General features: G+C 40.5%; 2 protein-coding genes across 4 annotated transcripts in view; one reads left to right on the forward strand and one right to left on the reverse strand.

Annotated features, from left to right (window-relative positions):
• Nucleotides 1–8,262, forward strand: part of GNA14 (G protein subunit alpha 14) — a 211,554-nt gene extending 203,292 nt beyond the window's left edge. The window contains exons 4-7 of the mRNA XM_004383282.2: nucleotides 490–618; nucleotides 3,269–3,398; nucleotides 6,284–6,437; nucleotides 7,925–8,262. Of these exons, the coding sequence (XP_004383339.1) occupies nucleotides 490–618; nucleotides 3,269–3,398; nucleotides 6,284–6,437; nucleotides 7,925–8,115 (604 nt within the window). The 3' untranslated portion in view covers nucleotides 8,116–8,262. The remainder of the gene's footprint in view (nucleotides 1–489; nucleotides 619–3,268; nucleotides 3,399–6,283; nucleotides 6,438–7,924) is intronic.
• A 7,884-nt stretch (nucleotides 8,263–16,146) lies between these two features.
• VPS13A (vacuolar protein sorting 13 homolog A) overlaps nucleotides 16,147–18,746 on the reverse strand; it is a 287,428-nt gene continuing 284,828 nt past the window's right edge. For all 3 annotated transcript variants that reach the window (XM_004383283.2, XM_023737737.1, XM_023737738.1), the window contains 2 exons: nucleotides 18,201–18,275; nucleotides 16,147–16,348 (listed from right to left, as the gene is read on the reverse strand). In XM_004383283.2, coding sequence (XP_004383340.1) covers nucleotides 16,298–16,348; nucleotides 18,201–18,275 — 126 coding nt within the window. In that variant the 3' untranslated portion in view covers nucleotides 16,147–16,297. The remainder of the gene's footprint in view (nucleotides 16,349–18,200; nucleotides 18,276–18,746) is intronic.

The following is an 18,746-nucleotide window of genomic DNA, read 5'->3' on the forward strand; positions in this document are numbered from 1 at the left end:
TTAAAACAATTTCCCTTCTGCCTGTTTTATGCCTGTCTGTCATCTTGGAAACTCTAGCTCATTGAGCAGAAGTGTTACAGAAAGGCGCCCACATTATGTAACATTCTTGGATGAGGGTGCATGGGGAGGGAGAAGGGCTTCTGGAGGGAGGGGACAAATGGGAAGTCAGAGACAGCCATAGCCAATACCCTATTCCTTCCAGCCCCGCCATCTCCCTCACCGGCCATGTAGATTGCTATCAGGCCCCGTTTAGAAGCAGGAGGAAGACGTGGAAAGATCTGCAGATTTCCCAGAAGCCTCACGACAGTGCTTCTGATCCATATTCTCTTCAAAGCATCTCAGTAGGGGTGGAGGGGCCTGGCCCAGAGATGACTCTCAAGAAAGGGCCTATCGATGGGCTCAGTGAATCTGGGTGGGGTCACTGTGAGCTAGGGCTGGCTTCTCTTTCATAGAACAGACATTTCTCCCTTCTCTCTCTCTCCGTCCCAGTTACTTGACTGACATTGACCGAATCGCCATGCCGTCCTTTGTGCCAACACAGCAAGATGTGCTTCGGGTCCGAGCGCCCACAACTGGCATCATCGAGTATCCCTTTGACTTGGAAAACATCATCTTTCGGTAAGACGGTCTCCCCAACACAGCCCATTAAGAATTTGTCTGCCCAGGCTTGAAAGTTCCCAAATGGGTCTTCTTCCTCCTTGCAATTGCTTTTTTTTAAAAAAAATTTACTGTGATAAAATATATGTAACAAAACATTTGTCATTGTGACCATTTTTAAGTGTACAATTCAGCGAGTTTAATTACGTTCACCACATTGTGCAACCACCACCGCTATCCATTTCCCAAGTAGATATTTATATGACTTGTGTTATCCTGTATAGGTCTTACGTGTTTTAGGGGAGGATGGCCCTCTCTGTCTCAGGCTATTTAGGACTGTGGTGGGTCTCAACTGCTAGAGTGGAGGGGAACTCACCTTTCTAATTACCCTTAGATAGAAGAGTCTTATGCGTGTCTGGAATAATTACTGTATGTAAAACACACACACACACACACACACACACACACTTCTGTAACCTGCAATTGAAGTACCTTTAGGATAATCTAAGTAAATTGTCACTGCATTTAATTATAGCAAATAATAATAATATGGTGCATATATACAGCATTGGAGCCCTGGTGGCATAGTGGTTAAGAGCTGGGCTGCTAACCAAAAGGTTGGCAGTTTAAATCCCCAAGCTGCTCCTTGGAAACCCTATGTCGCGCCTTGGAAACCCTATGGGACACTTCTACTCTGTCCTATAGGGTTGCTATGAGTCGGAATCAACTCAACAGCAATGGGTTTAGTTTTTTTGTTTTTTTATGCTGCATTGCAAACTTCAAAGCCCATTTTTATCCAGCATTACCCTTGTTCCTCCTAACAGTGATGATCATACACACTTTTCTAGTTGAGACAGCAAGAGTCGGGTCCTCCCACGTTTAGGCACTGTCTGTACCCCCCACTACACCCCAGTGCAACTGAAGAATTGTGGGGTTAGAGGAGCCCTCTGGTACAGCCCCCTCGATTTTCTGCATCTGTGTGAGCACATCCCTGATTTCGAAGCAGCCCCTGTGCCTGTGTGCCCATGAGTTTATCTAAACCTTTCAAAGTCAACTAGCGCTTACAACTTCCAAAACCTCTCAGAGTCAGGGGTTCCCAAGGCTTAAAAAAAAGAAGGAGACCTTTAAATTTCTTCCAGTCTTTCTCGACCTTTGATGAGTGCGTTTCATATTACTTTCCAGTGCCTGGTTAACGAGTAACGTCCTCCACCAATGATACCTATCATCTAATAGCTCATAGCACCTTTCCCAGGAGGGTCTTTCCAGCTGAAGAATTCTGATCTTTGAAATAGAGTCCCTTTGAATGGCTTCTCCAAGCCCAACCTCTTGACTATTTCCGTTTTCCCTTTCCAGCTCCCTCCCCACTGCTCCCTATGAGGTGGGGCCAGCCAGGCAGCTGTGCCATTAATCACAGGTGTGGCTATACCTCCAGGAAGTGCTTCAAGGGCAGGGCTGGATCTTTGGTTTTCTTCCCAGCACCTTTCCGACAGCAGTACTGGGGATGGCCTGGGGGCCACCTAACCACTGGTCCAGTGTCTTCCGAGTTGTGTTTATCATAGAGGGTACGCTCTGGCAGCTTGTGGGCTGTGTGTGGCCCACTGGTGTCTTCTCTTGGCCCAGTCAGTGTTTTAAAAAAATTTTGAGCCAACATTTAACAATTGGGGTGCTTCACTTAAAACATTTGACTTCTAGTTTTTATTGAAAAGTTGGAGGATCTGGTAATAGTGAGCCTGTTTTTTTGCCTAGCAAATTTGGCAGCATTTGGTAGCTGCTCTCCCTTTAGATGGGGTCCCTAGCCCTTGTGCAGTTCATGCTTTTCTACTTAGGAAAGGCCCCCTTGACTCATTCACAAACTGCCTGATCCCTGGGGCATTTGAACTTGTGATCTCTGGGCTATGAGTCTCTGAAATCTTTCCAAAAAACCAGTTGCCATGGAGTCAATCCCAACTCATGGTGACCCCATGTGTGATGGAGTTAGAACTGTGCTCCATAGGGCTCTCAGTGGCTGATTTTTGGAAGTAGATTGCCAGGCCTTTCTTCCTAGGTGCCTCTGTGTGGCCTCGAACACCCAGCCTTTCAGTTAGCATCTCAGCGCATTAGCCATTTGCACCACCCAGGGACCTCAATCTTTCCAAAGACACATGTAAAGGCTTTGGATTTTCCTACTGAACAGAGGAAACTTGTAGGTCTGTATAGCAAGAAGGGGTGGCATTAGCTAATGCAGAAAGGATTTGTGGACAAGTTAGAGTGTCCATTGGAAACAAGAATGGGCCCAGGGCCAGAAGAAAGGTGGCTGAACCCAGAAGACTACTCGCCTTTCTGCTCCTCTTGTGCCTGGTGTCCTGGACTCCACGGTGATTGGAGCAAAACCCAAGTGAATGCTGTGTTTTCCACCCAGTCTCCCCAGGCAGGGCCACCTGAGTCATCTCTGCCTCTGTCTTCAACCTTCATTTACATTTTGTGATTCCTTTGCTAGGAAACATCCAGGGGTTTCCCAGTGCCTAAAGCAGTGGTGCTCAAATGTTTTAATCTCAGGATCCTTTTTCACTCTTAAAATTTATTGAGGTCCTCAAAGAGCACCAATTTCCATGGTATAATGATCCATGTCCTTTCCCCCCAAAGAGTCACGTATTTGAACCTTTGAGTGATCTTCTGTGTTTCTGTTGAACAGGATGGTGGATGTTGGTGGTCAGCGATCTGAAAGACGGAAATGGATTCACTGCTTTGAAAGTGTCACTTCCATTATTTTCTTGGTTGCTCTGAGCGAATATGACCAGGTCTTGGCTGAGTGTGACAATGAGGTATGCTAGACGGGGAGTTTAATTAGCTGTAGAAGACAGAGATCTATTTCTGTAGTTTCCAAGAAACCAGGCAGCTCTGGCAGTAAACCTCATTCGTCAGGTTAAGAAGCCCTGCTAATCAAAGTGTAAGTCCTTGAACTAGCAGCATAGGCATCACCTGGGCAGCTTGTTAGACATGCAAACCTACTGAATCAACCCAGACCTTCTGAAACAGAATCTGCATTTTAACAAGATCCCAGGCACTTCAAATACACCTGCAAGTAGGAGGGTCAGTGGCCTGGAACCCTAGTTCTCAAACTTGGATGCACACTGGAATTCCTGGGGAACTTAAAAAAAAAAAAGTGCCTGGGTCCAAACCAGAGCTGCTGATTTAATTAGTAGTGGGTGTGGCCTGGCATGGGGATTTGCAGACGCTCCCTAGGTGATTGTAATGTGCAGCTAAGGTTGAAAACCACTCGGAAGCAGTGGTTCTCATCGTTGGCTGCATATTGGAGTCCCTTGGGGAACTTTTTTTTAATGTCATTTAGACCCCACACAAGAGACTTTGTATTTACTGGGTTTCGGTTGGGGGTATCTTTGCCAAGCTCCACACAGCTTTTGCACAGCCAAAGTTGAGAAACATTGTTTCTAATAAACTTCGTCTGAGAACAGGCATCCCAGCATCCTCCATAGGCCCACAGCCCTCCCCAATTAGGTCCTTAATTACTGCCAGTGTCCCTAGGTGGCACAAACGGTTTGTGCTCAACAACTAACCTTAAGGTTGGCAGTACTATGGAACAAAAGGCCTGGAGATGTGTTTCCATAAAGATTGCAGTCAAGAATACTCTACGGGGCAGTTCTACCGTGTAACAACATGGGGTTGCCACGAGTCAGAATTGACTCAATGGCACCTAACAACAACCATTACTCCCAAATGGGGAGTGGTGTCAGATGCTTGGAGCTGTTCTAGGGGCCACCTGGGATTGCATCTCTCTTCACTTCCCTGGGAGGGGTTCCCTCAGGGCAGCTCTGACATCCATCCCAGTTATCCACTCAGCATGCCCTGCAGAGCTGTTGGGTAGAAGGCCTTACCATGGATCTGCCTGGAAACTGAAGAGACCATCACAGCCTCTTGTTTGTGAGGTGGGGCATTTTCTGTGGGGGAATAGCAATGTCCTGTCCATCATCTTTGTCCCTAAACTTGCACAAGATCTCTTGACCTTTTATAAAAATGTCTCTTGTTTCCAGGGTATGAAAGTAAATCAGTAAAAGGCTCTGTCCAGGACCAGACAGTAACAGTGAACAAATGATACTTTGTAATTCTTGAGAGATTTTCCCTGAGGAGCCCAACTACATTGGCTAATTAGTGAAGGATTAACCCGTTTGCTTGTGTCACTGTGCAAAGAACAGATACCTTGGCTGCCGCCCAGCTCTTCAAGTGGGGAGATTTTTTTAAAAAAGCAAAGGCATCTAGTTATCAATATGAAAATTAGCTCCAAATTTGTCTCAGGAATCACTTTGTGACATTTCTCAGGAAACTCAAAAGATTAGTCAGGTGCACAAGGGACCAATGGCTAAGCCTGATATGCTTAGAAATTAAACAATTCCTCCTCATAAAAATCACAAGGTATTGAGAGAAAAATTGAGTGGCTGGCACTCCAGACTTTTCCCTCCTGGTTGTAGGTAAGTGTTAGATCCACTCACCAGGCTGTATAGGAATTGTTTTCACATATTGTATGTAATTCCTCGGGGAGCATTACTGACAAGGTCATAATCCATTTTAAAGGAGTTTTAAAAACAAGACAGTTAGAGTGAGGGGTTACCTCTCTGGTAATAAAATCTGGATCTTAATCCTGAAAATGTATTGAGAGGCAGAACGAGCCGGGGTGTCTGGGAGTGTAGGGAAATAGAGATTTATGACCTCTCTCTCTGGAGTGGCTGTGCTCAACTTTGAAATACTCAGGACTAGAACAACCGACACAGTGGCTGCAACAATGGGCTCCAACATAGCATGATTGTGAGGATGGTGTAGGACCAGGCAGTGTTTCATTCTGTTATATGTAGGGTCGCTATGAGTCAGAACCAACTCGATGGCACCCAACAACAACAACAGAACAATTGTCGTCACCAGATAAGATCTGTATGTGTCCTGTCTGTTCTCCACAAATCAGGAGCATTTAATATTTCCTCGTCAATGTCTAATGCTTAGAAATGGTTACTGTCCCTCTACAAAGCCTTCACCAGGTCTTACTATTGTATGAGTTTGGGAGAGTTTTAAATTTTCTAAACAATAGTATGCTCATCCATAGACACTCTTCCCCCAGCACAGCTTGCCTGTCTTACATGCATGGAAAGCATGTACAGACAGGGGCTCAGTAGCATTAGTCCCCGTCCTTGCCAGTGGCTGGCACTCACTGCTGAAGGTGCCTTCCTGCCTCTCACCATCACCTGACCCCTCACGTGCGGTCTGGAAGCCCGCACCCAATGAAAGTGGGTCTCTCAGATCTGGAGCTTCCAACTTCCCCATGTGATAATTCCAATAATTACACGACACAGAACACTTTTACCAAATGTGGGTATGAACCTTCTTTTTTCAAGTTGCACAAAAGCTCTTTCCTTTTCCTTGCATGTTGGTTTTGGGCTAGAGGGAGAGGGGATCTGTGTAGGAGACCCAGGAGGCAGCAGGTGGGCGTGATTCATGAGAGGGTGCGGGTGGGGAGGAAACAGAAGCAGGAGGCCTGAGGTCTGTGGCCCCCTTGTGCCCACCAACTTCAGCAAGGACAGAGACACAGAGACTGCAGCTGGGTGAGAGAGGAACAGATAGAGAGAACCACCAATCTGGCATATTGCTTCCAAGGTACTGCTTTTCTTTCTAGTTTATTCTGAGTCCCTTTTTTCTCCCTTAGAACCGCATGGAAGAGAGCAAAGCCTTATTTAAAACCATTATCACCTACCCTTGGTTTCTGAACTCATCTGTGATTTTGTTCTTAAACAAGAAGGATCTCCTGGAAGAGAAAATCATGTACTCTCATCTAATCAGCTATTTCCCTGAATACACAGGTAAGTAAGCATTCATCTCGTGAACAGTATTCCTGTCCTCCCTGGCATCAGTCCAAAGTTCCTAACAGCTCACAAGGGCCTCAGTGGCCTGCTTCTAACAGCCCCCTCACCATTCCCCACTTTACATCGAAGCTCCAGCTGCTCCAGCCCCGCCACACAGGCCTCTCCCAATGTCTGGAATACACTGGCCAGCTCCTGCTAACTCTGCTTTTTTTTTCCCTCCAGGAGCCAGCTCAGGCATCTCCTTGGGGAGGCCTTTTTGACCCTCTGTTTGGCATCATGTGCCTCCTCTGTGCTGGGCTGACCTGCTCTCACTCGGTCTCAGCACGCTGTGTAGTATTGTCTCCCCCATCAGCTCCTTGAGAGCAGAGATTTTTCTTTGCATTCCCAGCACCAGTCAGAGTGCCTGGCACTTCTTAAGTGTAGGTTGAAGTGGGACATCTCCTTTACCAGACACAGGGTGGATGTTGAAGTTCTTTATACACGTAACTTAAGCGAGGCAGGAGAGAGGATGCCCTAATTAACCACATAGACATTGTAGTAGCAAGGCCCAAGCTTTAAAATAGACTTAAACCCATAACCAAACCTGTTGCCCTCGAGTCGATTCCAACTCATAGCGACCCTAAAGGACAGAGTAGAACTGCCCCATAGGGTTTCTAAGGCGCACCTGGTGGATTCAAACTGCCAACCTTTTAGTAAGCAGCCGTAACTCTTAACCACTATGCCACCAGGGTTTCCAAAATAGACTTCGGTACCTAATAATGTTAGTTCCTGCATTCTTCCCTTTTACTGTTCCTAGCCCACTTCTGTCTGTCTGAATTAACGATGCCCTCTCTTCAAAAGTGGTCCAAATCAGAAAATTAAACTGGGTCACTATTTTTAAAGAAATCATTTAAAGTACAATTTTCAAGTACCAGTGGACACTTAAAAATACTATTTTAAGGATTCATAATGAAGTACAATAAAAATAATGCCCCGGGCAAACTCTCCCCTAGAAATAAAATAAGACAGATCAAGGAAAGATCCCAAATGTGAACAAATCAAACAGCCAAACTTGTTGCTGTTGAGTCGATTCCAACTCATAGCGACCCTACAGGACAGAGAAGAAGCGCCCCATAGGGTTTCCAAGGTTTTAATCTTTACAGGAGCAGGCTGCCACATCTTTCTCCCCCATAGTGGCTGGTGGGTTCAAATTGCTGACCTTTGTGTTAGCAGCCAAGCACTTAACCGTTGAGCCACCAGACCTGTTGCCATCGAGTCAATTCCGACTCATAGCGACCCTATAGGACAGAGTAGAACTGCCCCATAGGGTTTCCAAGGAGCGGCTGGTGGATTACAACCGCTAACCTTTTTGGTTAGCAGCTGAGCTCTTAACCACTGCGCCGCCAGGGCTCCTTCAAATGAGAACAAGCATACATTAAACATAATTCTTGGGAAGACACCGTGGTATCTTTCTTCTTTCTTCCTCTAATTGAACTCATGACTAGGACCAAAGCAGGATGTCAAAGCTGCCAGAGACTTTATCCTGAAGCTTTATCAAGATCAGAATCCTGACAAAGAGAAAGTCATCTATTCCCACTTCACGTGTGCCACAGATACCGAGAATATCCGCTTTGTGTTTGCTGCCGTTAAAGACACAATTCTACAACTAAACCTGAGGGAATTCAACTTAGTTTAAAAGCTGCTGCCCACTCCTCCGTAACCGAAGACATGATTTAGAAGCTCCTCGTTTTCTTTGCCAATGCTCTGACATCACCTGACCCAGCCCACTGTGCCAGAAGCCGAGTGTCATGCAGAACATGGGACAGAGATGGGCCATGCAACTTGGAAGAGATTTGAGTTTACCAAAACCTTTCTTAAAGCCTTTATTCTCAAATTGTTTTTCTAGTTCTTTTCCTGACTTTTGATTGTAAATTTCTGTGTAATTTTTGAATTTGATATTTTATAGAATTTTAAAAAGCCACTGTGATTTACTGTTTTTTTATTATTTTAAGTGTGTTTAATAATAACCATTAAAAATCATGTAACAGCTTTTACTCAGAAGGGCCCATTAATTTACAGATCATGCCTTAAGACCTCTAAGGGATTAATTTGGGTGACTTTTTTTAAAGAATGTTAATGGGTTTGAAGCTTTTTACTAAATCTTGCAATTTACATACATTCTGAATTGAGTTTTTCTCTCTTCATGCTGAAGTATGACTTCTTTAAAATGCTACCAAAGATTTTTTTAAACAGTTCTTTTTGTGTGTTAACTTTCTAAGCCAAATTAATGAATAAATCAGTACATCTAACTTAGTTTTGACACGATTTTATCTCCACGAAGCCAAAATTGACATATGGTAGATGGGCTCTAGATTGCATATATTGGTGAAAATGTATGAATATATATATATGTATATACACACATATATATATATATATATATTCCAATGTCTATGACCAGGTCTTGTAAACTTGTGAAATGGCTAAAAGTCTAAATTGTTTAATGAATGTTACGTAATCCCTGCCACCATTCTGATGGCCATCACAGATTTGTTATGTTTGAACTATGTATGCTGTGCTTTTCTGAGAAGGTTAAGAATATACCATTGTATTAGCACTGAATTATCTTGTGTTTCTTTGACCTCATGGTTGATGGTTCTGCTCCTAAGGTCAAATGCTGTGACCTAAACAGTTAATAAATCAGAAACTTTCCTAAATTTCCTTCTTTTGAGGCAAGTCTGTATTCATCATCATGTTTGGTTAGTAGCAGAGGCAGAATCCCCTGAAAAGTACAGAGTGCTTCCAACTAAAGGCCCAAGGTGGTTTGGTTTCTGCTTTTTATTTGAAGGTATGCACTCATATACATATACATGCTCATATATGTGTGTATGTACACACAACACTTAAGTGATTTGCCTCCAATCTGTCTACAGAATGTACCTGGGCTGGCCACATATGTTATGCAATTACGTGTCAGCATTCCTATAGCTGCTCTGTGCCTTGGTATCAGCCAGTTAGTGGACTACTGTCAGGTTCTCATTCCGTTGCCATAATTCCAGGTGTGAAACTATTAAAGAACAGAAGAAAGAACAATGCTGGAAAAGATGGGAATTATGCTTATAGCTAATGATTCTACCATAGCAACATTAAGCTTTAAAAACTAATCCTCACTCAAGGGATGTTTTCAAGAGCACAAGTTTTTGTGGAATTTGACACACTGATGCTAACATTTATCAAAATAGTAAAGGTCCAGGGATAACCAAGACAGTTTTGCACAAGAGAACAAAGAGATGGGGGACTAGCTCTTCAGGATACCTACAAACATAACAAATAAACCTAACAACAAAAAGAAACACTCTTCCTGCCCCAGTGGGCTAAAGAGCTTGAACTGGTTCCGATTAGCCAATTAGCCTATGAAAAAGGGCTCAATTGAATCAGCAATCAGGGACAATAAACAATGTGGAATTTTGCTTTTTATCCCAAGCACTTTCTAGTATTTTACTATTGTTATTTTTAATTTATCTCAGGCTGACACTTAAAGCATACAAGAAAATGATGGTTTTTAATCACCTCTAGTTGTAGGACGGCTGTCAAGTAAATCATTAACAAAGCTGGTAATAATAAAGTATTTTCTTAAGTCAGGGAAAGGCTGAACTCTCCATATTAAAGGTAAATTAATCACCTCTGCCACTATTGATTCTGTAAGTAGAAGACTTTCCCTGAAGTCCCTCTTTCAAAATATAGTCATTACTTCCTGAGGAAAGGACTCATTTGCTGTTTTCTGAGATTGACAGACACACTCTTGGCACTTAAGAGTTTAGTGAGTATTGCCAGTCAAGTTTTCAGTGAGCAATGATCACGTTGGGCTGGAATGCTGTCAGCTTTGACCGAAACTCAGGACTCTGGCTAATCTGTTAGTTATCCACAATTTATTAGGGCCACCAAAAGGGTAGTTTAGATAGGTGAGGAAAGACTATCGATAATGCTTCTAATCCTATCCAATAACTAAAGAAGAGGCAGACTGAAGATCAGAAATCTTTATTTGACTCAATTTATTTGAAAACAGTATACATGGATAAACTGGGAAGTCATCTTACCATGCAATCCAAATCTACCAATACCTAGAAATAATTATCATTATTTAGAGAAAAGTGATTAGCGAGCATGGCCAACCAATTTTCAGGAAAAAAAAAGACTAAAGTCAAAAGTTCAAAAGGAAGAACTTCACTGTAAACTTTATGTTTAAAAATTATTTTATCCAAATACACAAAAACAAGGCAGAGACTGTGTTAACAGGCAACTGGGCCAGAAGCCCCCATAAGCGGGGTAAGAAAACTAAAAGTGATGCAGAGATACATAATTAAAAAACTAATTATCATCACCAGTGATTGTCTTTTCACCAAAGAATAAACATTCCAAAGAAGCACAAGACTATTTGATAAATAAAAAAATCAGTAAGAGAGGGAATTTTTTAAAGTGCACAGTCCCTGAAAAATTCATTTTTATATGTAATACACAGTCATATATCATTTTTACAAGTCCGTAACAATCTAGCTTACCTTGCACCACTCCCAGATACAATTTCTAATAGTTTGTGAGTGTGGCTATAAAACTAACACTGAGAACACTTCAGTGTAATTCAGGCAACATTTTTACTTCAGTGTTTTTCAGCCCAAGAATTGGGAACTTTTGAATAATCAATGGAACACTGACTATGGCTTAACCAAGAAATGTTGGGGGTCTTACAACATGTGGTATTTTAAGTACACTTCTGGTTGCTATGTTTTTTATTATAATACCCTTACGAGGTTTCTTGTTACAAGGACTTCATTAGTGAAGGGATACATTATTAAGGTATCAGAGCAATAATAAATGAATGGTAAAAGACACAGGAATTTTCGGGTTAACAGTTGGATGTCTATTATCGCAGGTGTTAAACTCTAATACAAATTAAACAATTGGTATTTGTATAAATTAATAAAAACATAAAAAAATACACTCATATCAACCTATAAAGAAAAGAAGTTACATTTCCTGGGTAGCCCTTTGGGTAACTAAAATTACCAATCTTCCTGAAATACCAGAATGTTTTTGTTTTAAAAAAAGTACAACTAATCTATAATCCTAAAAAAAAAGAAAAAAATTCTTTTCATCAGACATGAAATAATTTATTTCACAAAAGAGAAAATAAAGTGAAAACAGGTTTCAACTAAAGAGACATGTATGAGGTTTGTGACAGAGTAGGAAGGGTCCAGTATCTATCTTCTCAGTGCATGTGCTGGTCAGCGTTTGGGATAGGCCTGAAACCAACATTACTTTAGACTAATTGGTAGAAAGAAAAGAAGCATGAGAAAAAGTTTGTACTAATAGCAGTATTAGTCACTGAATGAAAATACAGATTACTAGAATCATAAAACTTTAACTGATTAATGCTAACCTAATTAGCATTAGCAGTAAGGCGCTTAGAAAGTACGTATGAAAGGATTCAGCAGGAGGTTGAATGGGTCCGCTTTTAGTCTATGATACTAAGTAGCACCAAAAAAACCAGATTTACTAAATTCTGTATTGAATCCTGAATAAGGAATGCTGGTTATCTAAATTTTCTATGTAGGTCTTAAAGAAATGAGGAAATCCAATTATTTTCAGCTAAATTGTATTGACATTTGTATAGCACCCCCCAGAGAATGAGTGTTTTGGCCCTACAAGCCAGCACCCTACACAGAATCCCCATTTTTAAGGCCTCTGCCACCTATACGGTGAATCAGTCAAAAGGTGGTGGTGGCGGTGGTGGTGGTGGTGGTATTAGGTGCCGTCGAGTTGGTTCTGACTCATAGTGACCCTACCTACAACAGAATGAAACACTGCCTGGTCCTGCACCATCCTCACAATTGTTGCTATGCTTGAGCCAATTGTTGCAACCACTGTATCAATCTATCCATCTTGTTGAGGTTCTTCCTCTTTTTCTCTGACCCTCTACTTTACCAGGCATGATGTCATTATGCTAGCCAAAAGGGAGATGGAGCAAATTCAACCTACTCAAAAGGAGAACTTCTGCCCAATCCTAGTAAAATTCTTAGTGGGAATGGGATTGAGATACATCAAGTTAAATGATATCCTGTGGCCTTTCTGGGCAAGTGTTTGTGAATCTAGTTTTTCTATGCTTTTTCTGATTCTACTGTATGATATGAGGCTATCTGATAAATACCAGGAAAGGAAAACATTTTATAAACCAAAATAGAACTATCGTCTCACTCTGAAGAAAAAGACAACGCTCACAGTCTGAACACTGCCTGAGCTGTGGATCTGCTACTCCTTATGTGAGCTCGGGCTCCACAGACTGTTCCAGCAATCACTGGATGGTCCAATCCTTCTAGATCAATGGCTTTCAAGCTTTTTTTTTTTTTTTTTTAACTGCAATCCACAATAGGAAATAACATTTTACATTGTGACCCACTTCACTATAGAAACAAGTATTTAAGTGAAACAATATTTCAGGAAACCCCTGTTAAATGCAGTGCTGTCTGGTATTTTTCTCCTCTATTCTGCTTTAAAAAAAGGCTAGTCTTCAGCTGTTGAATTGATTTCACAATCCATTAAGGGGTTAAGACCTACAGTTTGAAAAACACTGTACTTGAGAATTTTGGCTGATCCTGGAAAAAGGTACAAAGCAATAGCCTTGGAACTCAAACCAATTTCTCTGAGTGTGTCGGCTACTTTCGCCTTCAGTGTATTTGGCACACACTTTCAGCTCCTACGGGGAAACTAAGCCAGTACTTTGTCCCAATCTTTTTAACACAGGTGCCTATGCAGGGAGCACTGGGCGCAGTCTGAAGGATGAACTAACATGGGCAACTGAGGACTCAATAACTAAGGTGAAGAAAATCTAGCACTGAGTCAGTCTTTTTTTTTTTTTTTTTTTTTACCAGCCAAGGATAGGACACCTCTCTGCAGGGTGTTTCTGAGAAATGAGCTGTGAGTACAGACACTCACTGGGATATCACTGCAACTACTATCAGAAATAATGAGGGAGGGAATTATGATAGAAAAGACAACATTTAAGATTAACGGAATTTTCTTATTTACTTGGAGGCCACAGGATAGTTTTGGGATGATTAGGATTATGGGAGAGAGAAGGGCAATGAAGGACCGTCTAAAGGTGGTAATGATTACTTACAGACCAGGAAATAACTGAGCCTGGAACAATTTCAGGGTCTCGCCAGCACTAGAGAAGAAGCAGTCAATATATACACTATACTATTTTGCAAAGTGATAGAGAAGCGTTGAAGAAGTATACACACTCTTTGGCTCAGAGTACTTCGAAAATGTGAAGAAATCACAAACTTCTTTTTGTACCAGAAAGAACATTGCTATTTTTAATGACCATGGTTTTCTGGAGGAGAGTTGGCAGAGAACAGACACACTCTGCCTTGGGTTTCACATAATAATCATGGACCAGAATAGCAGATGTGCTAGAATTAAAAGCCTGGGGCTATAGCAAATAATATATAGAGAGAAAGGACACAATACTCAGGACCTCATTCCACAGCAACTTCCAAAAGACTAACACAAGCTTAAGGTTCTCAAAGAGAGAGCCACTAATCGTAGCGTAATGTAATTCATGGCAGATAGTTTTCAAATACAGTAAGATTCTGGACTCTGTAACATTCAAGAAAAACAGAATATAGAGTCAGACACATAACTGTACGTTGTACAATGCTAAGCTAAAAAGACTGACTCATCTAGTGATCTGATGCTACTGATGTTTAGTTTTTTGTTTAGATGAAGACAACCTTCTAAAATAAGTGATGAACAAACTACTGCTCTTGAAATTGTGGCTCCTTCTACTCTGGAAACAGAGTATAAGTGACAGGGAGGCATTGATGGGTAGATGACTGACAAAGGAAGAATGAAAAGAGAGGGTTCTAGGTTGTTCTTGAAAAGGGAGCAGGAAGGAGAGGCACACTGGCTTTGCATGTTTACTAGTTACAGAATCCACTCTGGCTGGCCTCTAGAGAATACTAGAAAAGTTTCTATGCTTAGTCTTGTAGGCTTTTTCCCTTCACCATTGGACACTCAAGGAATTATGGATTTATACTTTTTCTGAGAATGCCAGAATCACGGAACTGGAGTAGGTAATGAGGTACTTGGCTAGTGGCACTGAATGGAACTTCCGTAAAGCAACATCTCGGATGAGGACAATCTGAAGCAAGCTTTCTGACTTCCTCTACTCTTAGGTTTAATTCTGATGTATGCAACATTGGAGGAGCTCAGCAATACAGAAAATGTGTATTTTACTTTGAACAAAGGTAATCATGGGGACACATGCTATCATGTGGTTTGAAATTTGTCATCTTTTGATTCAATTTATGTTCAGCAGAGAAAAAACATTCTGGGGGAAACTATTGATAATAAACATAATGTGTTTTTGTAATTAGAGGAAAATCAACAGTATATAGTAACAAGTTTTGACAAGAAAATAATACAGTTACAGTCTGGCATGCTGTTTATTTTAGCTTTTACAACAAAGCAAGGGTTTGAGGAGCCTGAGGAGATTTTCACAACCATTGACTATACAGAGTCCTCAATTCCAAAAACAATTCATAACCATTTGGCACACACAGAACATGCATTGAATACTGTATATTATTCAATAATTAGACACTGCAACATTCTCTTCATAGTTCACAATCATATATTCATCCCCTCTGACTTGAAAAAGTCCATTAATATTCAGGTACAAAGATCTTGGAGAAAAATCAGGAAAAAAACCCCGTGGCCTTATTTTTACTAACGCGCAGCCCATGATTTTTGCTCTGATGAGCTCTACATCAAGAACAGGGATTCCCGCTTGAATAAATGCAGAGAAAGTAAACCAGAAATTCTCAAGTCTAATGCCAGCAGGACAGGTTACTGGGTCAGATTTTAAGGTACATTTACTTGTGAGAGGAGCTGTGTGTTCTGAAGCATAGCTCATTGTATTTAAGATGTTGGAAATTTTATTTCATATTACCGATGATTGGAAAGTCAGTATTGTTAAGGCTTCAAGAATTTTCCTTTGATATCAGCAGTCTATTAAAAATATGAATTAGGTGAAACAAGTACAACCCATGGAGTTGGCTTCAGGAAGTATTTCTAAGGCTCCAAAGTTCTGAGAGGGGCTTTCCCTTTTTGAGTATGATACTCATTTCTAAAAGCCTTTCTTAAGAAGAGGGATGAAGGAGTATTCAATCTATATCACATTATATAAAAAAGAGATTTTTTTCAGAGTCATGTTATGCATTTTAAGTATAATTCAAACCTATCCATTATTAAAATATAAGGAAAATAATATCAAAATATTTGTCAGTAATTAGAACTTCATCTTTCTGAGGAAATCACCACCAAAGTTTTCTTGATAGCAATGAGGCAATGTTTGATATGGTCATTTACCCATCACTCATTCAGGCAGTTTGAAGTAAGCATGACAGAAGTTAAAATGTATAGTAGAACATTAAACTTGGCGGCATGTGAAGATTAACTTTGGGTGACCTCTCCACCATTGCAGAGAATCACCTGGAGCAAATATTTAAGGTTCATTTAAAAAAAAAAAACAGTTTCTTCTTTTACAAAAGAATTATAATTTTAATCAGATGCATGATTCAAGTTAGAAAACCCAATGGATTCCCAAAGAGTTGAAATATTTTAATCACATAGCTGTATACCTGATTCTAATTGACTTTTTTTTTTCTTTTTAACATCTAATATACAGGGTATTTGAAATTACTTCTGTAATATGCTTCCTAAAGAGACTTTGGGATGGGTAACCAGAAAGGCTTTGGAAGGTAAAACCTGGAAGCTGTAATGATTTATTGCTGTGTGTCTTCAGCCAGTGTTCTCCATCAGGGGCTTGGGGAAGGTTCTCTTGCTTCTTCTAGCTTTGCGAGGATCCACTGTTGTGGGGGAAATAAACCAACATTTGTTTACTTCAATAAACTTGCAGTGAGACTTGAAATGTTAACAAACGGAAATCCAAAAGTTGGCTTTCCAGTTTAGTTAGGTGTATTCCGACTACTTAACCAATACACAAAATTCATCCCGCACAAGTGATCACTAACTCACTTAAATGGCCCAGGTGGCTCACGGACAATGGTACTGCATGCAGTTTAACAGTGGCAATAATGTTTTTCTAAGGTCTTTGTTCTCGGATGTTCATCTTCAGAATGAGAAGAGTGAAATGAGACATCATAAAAGAAAAGGGCATCTGGCAGCTGGACTGAATAATCATGGCATAGTATGAAAATCATCTCTATGAAATTTCTTCTAACCTGTTTCAATTCTGTATCACAAGGCCTCCAAAGCATAGAATGGCATAGCAACGTTCTCGAGCATTTAAGTGTTCTCATGATATATTTTCTATTCTAAAAGAATTTGAAGTCACAAAAATAAAATACAAAGGTAACGCAAACCTTTCTACTGATAATGTATATTATTATTAGGCCCATATGACAGATAAAAGCCTTGGAGGTGATACTGAGGTTATTGCATTATAAAACAGCTTTAGCAGAGACATTTGTGCCTCTTTAACTTAAGAAGAACCCAGTGAGGTAGCTATAGGATAAGGAGAGAAAGAGAACTGAGCTCTGTAGCTTTCTCTGGATATTTCCAGCAGATCAGGAAAAGGATAAAAACAAACATTCAATGGACTCAATGGAAAATTTACTATAGAGAAATCAAAATAGGTGGTAATGCCCTTCAACATCATAAAAAGGATGGCCTAAAAGTCATGCTGTCATCCTGCTCCACTCTGTCTCCTCATTTCAGGTGATATGCATATTGAGGCTCTAGGCATTTTATTCCTCTTTCTTTGTAACTCTTCCCCCTTTCAATTTTCTACGGTCAGAATGCCAGTGTTGTCTTACATCACAACGTCTCGGAAGAAAACTGCAGAGCACATGCTAACAAGTCTAAGGTATGTGTGTGTGGGCCGGGGAGGTCGCTGGTGTGGGATCCAGAGGTGACAAGTTCACTGGTAAATGCTATACCCAGTCAGGGTCAATGTAGACAGCAGTATGAGGGGAGGAGGCCAGGTATCTGTTTGGAGCCTGGCAGGAGGCCCAGGGTTCAAGTAAAGAAGAAGTGTGTTCTCGTTACAAGTTACACAGATACAGTGAGTACAATTCACAGCACCAGGAATAAGGTCTTAGCTGTGATCAGTGAGATCAGATAGTCAGTTGATAGTGTTCATTTTCTTGACAGTAGACATCCTTGTATTTGTCATAATCCCTAAAGTATGTATAGTGCTTTTCAGTTCACATTATTACCATTTTGAATAAGTGACTTCCCCAAGGTCCTAGAGTCAAGAAAAAAAGAATCAGTTTTCAAACTCAGATTTTCTGACTCCAGGCTTGGCTCCCTTTGCCCTGAGCCATGTTACGTTTTTGTTTTATTTGAATCACTGTAACTATGCAGGAGAGAAATCAACAATTTGGGGCTGTACTTTCCCTGCTGGAGTGGCAAGTTTACACTAGAATGAAATAATGTATTTTGTTTGTTAGCTTTTTAAAAGGTACTACCAGTTAGGCTTTAAAATAGATGGTGCAATTTGTTTTAAATCTGAATTAAATCTAGTGAAAAACAACTTTGAGGAAATACTATCTAGTTACGTACACAAAAACTACCAAAACAAACACAATTTAAAAACTTCTGAAACAAAACTTATTATCTCCTTTTAAAAACTGTCCAATTACATGGCTTTGAAATGAGAAGCTCTTATCTGTTTAAGCAAAGATTCACTATATTTACCCTAGCATCCTCTGGGGTCTTGAAGTTAATAATTTTCCCAAACTCTTTGGTATGAAATACAGACTTCACCCGTTCCTATAAACAACAAAATATGTAAATTCATTAAAAACAAAATCCAGTTGTAGAAATACAATAAAGAAATGCCATACAATTTTAAAAATCTGTGCTTAAAGCATCCAAATCATAAGCCTGAAAAAAGCCAAGACTGGAGAACAAGAAGCATCAAAGTAATGAAGAAAAAATAAAAGACTAAAATTTTTTTTTTTTTAATTGTACTTCAGGTGAAGGCTTACAGAACAAATATTTTCTCATGGAACAGTAGTACACATATTGTTTTATGACACTGGTTAACAACCCCACAACATGTCAACCCTCTAACTCCTCAACCTTTTTTTTTGGTGAAAATACACATAGCCAAAGATACACCATTTCAAAAATTTCTACATGCACAGTTCAGTGACGTTGACTACGCTCTTCCAATTGTGCTGTTATTCTCACTTAAGATGCTTACAGAACAAAATAGTTTCTCATTTAACAGTTACTACA

Source organism: Trichechus manatus, unplaced genomic scaffold, assembly GCF_000243295.1.
Source record: "Trichechus manatus latirostris isolate Lorelei unplaced genomic scaffold, TriManLat1.0 scaffold00107, whole genome shotgun sequence".
Taxonomy (NCBI): Eukaryota; Metazoa; Chordata; class Mammalia; order Sirenia; family Trichechidae; genus Trichechus; species Trichechus manatus.